The following is a 4147-nucleotide window of genomic DNA, read 5'->3' as shown; positions in this document are numbered from 1 at the left end:
TGAATGAATCAGATCTCTTTACATACAGACTTTTATTTTGAATATGAGAGACTCATTAGCTGTCTGTTGAATTTTACAACAGAAACTTAACAAGTGAAACACATCAAACAATTTTCAGGAGGAAATTTAAATATGAGACGTTCTCACACATCTGGTTCTCCTGTCTGAGGCTCTCCTGTTGTCTGTTATTGGGTCGGGGTGTTTAAAAAGTCCTCTAATTTTTCTGGATTATAATCTGGACTACGGAGAGCAGCTCCTGGTTACTTATAGCTCTTATTTTGAGGAGACTGTGCTTCTCCGCCAGCTCTTATTTTGATGAAACTCTGTGTTTCTCTGGAAGCTCTTATTTTGAAGAGACTCTGTGTTTCTCTAACAGATCTTATTTTGATGAGACTCTGTGTTTCTTTGGAAGCTCTTATTTTGACAAGACTGTGTTTCTCTGGCAGCTCTTACTTTGACGAGAAGGGTCTGGTGCGGCAGCAGCTGGATTCTTTCGATGAGTTCATCCAGATGTCGGTTCAGAGGATCGTTGAGGACGCTCCGCCCATCGACCTGCAGGCTGAAGCCCAGCACACCTCAGGAGAGGTGGAGGAGCCGGTGAGCAACACCCGGACCAGGACCTGGATCTCGACCAGGACCTGGATCTGGTCACAGCTGTGAAATCAGAGACACGTTTGTTTCTGTCGTCAGAAACGTTCTTAGATTTAAAGCTGGTCCCTGACGTTCCTGCTCGGACCATTTTATGTTCTCTGTCACGTTGATAAACCAAATCTACCAAACAGAAACTGAACGTGTCCCACACAGAAAGTGAACATGTCCCTCTTTGGACGCAGCCAAACAGATTTAGAGACCTAACAAACAGCCTCAGTCAGAGTGAAGGTTGAATTTAGAATATGTTCAGTGTTTTTCAGTGAAGGTTAAATGTGTTTTAACTCTTCGCTGACTGATGGAGGGAGCAGCAGCTGAATGAACGCAGTCTGATGTGTTCACGGTTTTTGTGTTTTTGTGTTGTTATTGTTGAAATTCTTGGTACACCTGGTGAGTAAAAGTCGGCGTCTCACCTGTTCAGGTGGTGTGACATCACTGTTTTTCTCCTTCAGCCTCGTTACCTGCTCAAGTTTGAGCAGATCTACCTGTCCAAGCCCACCCACTGGGAGAGAGACGGCGCGCCGTCACCCATGATGCCCAACGAGGCCAGACTACGAAACCTCACGTACGTCTCACCTGTTCTGACCTGCTCTTACCTGGTCTCGCCTGTTTGTTCTCCCCTGGTCTCACCTGTTGTCATCTGTTGTACCTGTGTCACAGGTACTCGGCGCCGCTGTACGTGGACATCACAAAGACGATCATAAAGGAGGGCGAGGACCAGCTGCAGACTCAGCACCAGAAGACCTTCATCGGAAAAATTCCCATCATGCTCCGCTCCACCTACTGTCTGCTGAGCGGCCTGACGGATCGAGACCTGTGCGAGCTCAACGAGTGTCCGCTCGACCCCGGAGGTTATTTCATCATCAACGGTTCCGAGAAGGTATGCCTGACATCATCACATGACGTCGCCACGTGACATCACAGCGTTGTTGCTGAGAGTGTGTACGTGATCTGTCTGTCAGTCGGCGGTCACAGTGGATCATCGTATGGCCGTTACAAAAAGAGAGTTAAGTCAAACTCTGAGTCAGTCGCCATGGTAACTGACTCTGTGAACATAACGTGCTCGCTGGCAGGTTTTTTACAAGAAACACTGAGTTTCTACCTGCCTCCTCCCACCTGAAGCAAGCTGTCAGACACAGATTGTATGTAGCCCGCTCCAGCGCGCGGACATGTGCGACAGCCAGCTCCAGATGTTATTTTTATCGGGGGCCCGGGGCCACAAACACAAGCTTATTTTCAGCCTTTCTCTAACTGTGAATGTTGGCAGGCTGTTGGCAGCTACAGGAGAAGTAGGCCGACTCAAAAAGGCAAAAAACAAACCACAAAAAAAGCAAAATAATCTTTCATGAATCATAATGGAAGTAAAATGTTCAGTTAATGGTGATATTGATTTTAGGTATGAGGCTCGGACCTTTGCTGGGAGGAGATTTTAGTAACTGGACCTCTTTGAATTTTAGTAGAATAGACAGAAAATAAATAATATTTAAACCAAAATTAACCTGATGATATCTGCATATCTTACTGAGGAGTCAAAGGAACCTTTAAACTCGACAGAAATACTGATTTGATGGATATTGTGATATATATTGATATGGTGTGTTGGTGGTTTACTGGTTAAACTGGTGTGTTGGTGGTTTACTGGTTAAACTGGTGTGTTGGTGGTTTACTGGTTAAACTGGTGTCCCCTACTGGTTTCCAGGTGCTGATCGCTCAGGAGAAGATGGCGACCAACACAGTGTACGTGTTTGCTAAGAAGGACTCGAAGTACGCGTACACCGGAGAGTGCCGGTCCTGTCTAGAGAACTCGTCCCGCCCTACCAGCACCATATGGGTCAGCATGATGGCCCGAGGAGGACAGGTGAGTCCACCTGCACACAGGAAGGAGAGGACCCATGGGAGGACAGGTGGGATTGATTGGTTATTGATCGTCTCTCTCAGGGTGTGAAGAAGAGTGCCATCGGTCAGAGGATCGTGTCCACGCTGCCGTACATCAGACAGGAAGTGCCCATCATCATCGTGTTCAGGGCGCTGGGCTTCGTGTCGGACAGAGACATCCTGGAACACATCATCTACGACTTCGATGACCCCGAGATGATGGAGATGGTCAGTACCGTTACTGCTTACCCATCCTCAGTGTAACCACCCCCCCCCAGCTGTGATGTCACCAGTGATGTCTTTGTGTCTGCAGGTGAAGCCGTCTCTAGACGAGGCGTTTGTGATTCAGGAGCAGAACGTGGCGTTGAACTTTATCGGCTCCAGAGGAGCAAAACCTGGAGTGACAAAAGAACGAAGAATCAAATACGCCAAAGAAGTCCTGCAGAAAGAGATGCTGCCGCACGTCGGAGTCAGCGACTTCTGCGAGACCAAGAAGGCCTACTTCTTAGGGTGAGTCAACACACCTGCACAGGTGAGACCCTCACACCTGCACAGGTGAGACCATCACACCTGCACAGGTGAGACCATCACACCTGCACAGGTGAGACCCTCACAGCTGCACAGGTGAGACCATCACACCTGCACAGGTGAGACCATCACACCTGCACAGGTGAGACCCTCACAGCTGTCAGTGCATGTTAGTGTGTAACAGTGTGTATTTCTGTGTGTATTTACAGGTACATGGTCCACAGGTTGCTGCTCGCGGCTCTCGGCAGACGTGAGCTGGACGACAGAGATCACTATGGCAACAAGAGGCTGGACCTGGCCGGGCCGCTGTTGGCCTTCCTGTTCAGAGGGTGGGCTTCTGTCACGCCTCGCACGTGACCTTTGACCCCGACTCACTCTCCTTTAACACTGAAACAACAGAAACACAAACAGTTTATATCGTATAAAACACGATTTAATGTGCTGCAGGTTCATTAAGTTTCAGTTCTGTGAATGAATAAAACTTTGTGTTCAGCACGTTTAAGAACCTGCTGAACACAGTTTAATTATTTAATCTAAACACGAACCTTTGTGTGTTCAGCATGTTTAAGAACCTGCTGAAGGAGATCAGGATTTACGCCCAGAAGTTCATCGACAGAGGAAAAGACTTCAATCTGGAGCTCGCCATTAAAACCCGAATCATCTCAGACGGCCTCAAGTACTCGCTGGCCACCGGGAACTGGGGCGACGTGAAGAAGGCTCACCAGGCCCGAGCGGGCGTGTCCCAGGTGAGCACACCTGCCTCCATCTGATACCTAAGGAGTTAAACTCTCAGAAAACTGAAGGACCTCATCATCAGGGCTTTCTGTCAGACCGACACTGTAAAAACGTTTTCACTTGAATCCTCATCGACACGTCTTCCTGTTTCAGGTGTTGAACCGTCTGACGTTCGCTTCGACTTTGTCCCACCTGCGCCGAGTCAACTCTCCCATCGGCAGAGACGGCAAACTGGCAAAACCCCGACAGCTGCACAACACACTGTGGGGAATGGTGTGTCCGGCCGAGACACCCGAGGTACAAACAAACACCTGACAGGACCCCAAAAATATCTGAAGATACACAGGACCCCAAAAATATC

At 48.5% G+C, this 4147-nt stretch overlaps 1 protein-coding gene across 1 annotated transcript; it reads left to right on the top strand.

The window, feature by feature from the left end:
- Positions 1–449: 449 nt before the first annotated feature.
- LOC121938684 (DNA-directed RNA polymerase II subunit RPB2-like) lies at positions 450–4122 on the top strand. Its single transcript, XM_042481860.1, has 9 exons — positions 450–597; positions 1101–1213; positions 1309–1528; positions 2348–2506; positions 2587–2751; positions 2837–3033; positions 3261–3380; positions 3611–3797; positions 3940–4122. Exons 1-9 carry the CDS (start codon positions 511–513, stop codon positions 4099–4101), a joined length of 1410 nt encoding a protein of 469 aa, XP_042337794.1. The 5' UTR covers positions 450–510; the 3' UTR covers positions 4102–4122.
- Positions 4123–4147: the final 25 nt, after the last annotated feature.

Source organism: Plectropomus leopardus, unplaced genomic scaffold (genome assembly GCF_008729295.1).
Source record: "Plectropomus leopardus isolate mb unplaced genomic scaffold, YSFRI_Pleo_2.0 unplaced_scaffold3099, whole genome shotgun sequence".
Taxonomy (NCBI): domain Eukaryota; kingdom Metazoa; phylum Chordata; class Actinopteri; order Perciformes; family Serranidae; genus Plectropomus; species Plectropomus leopardus.
The sequence above is the reverse complement of the archived record's forward strand: the minus strand, read 5'-3'. Positions and strand labels throughout refer to the sequence as shown.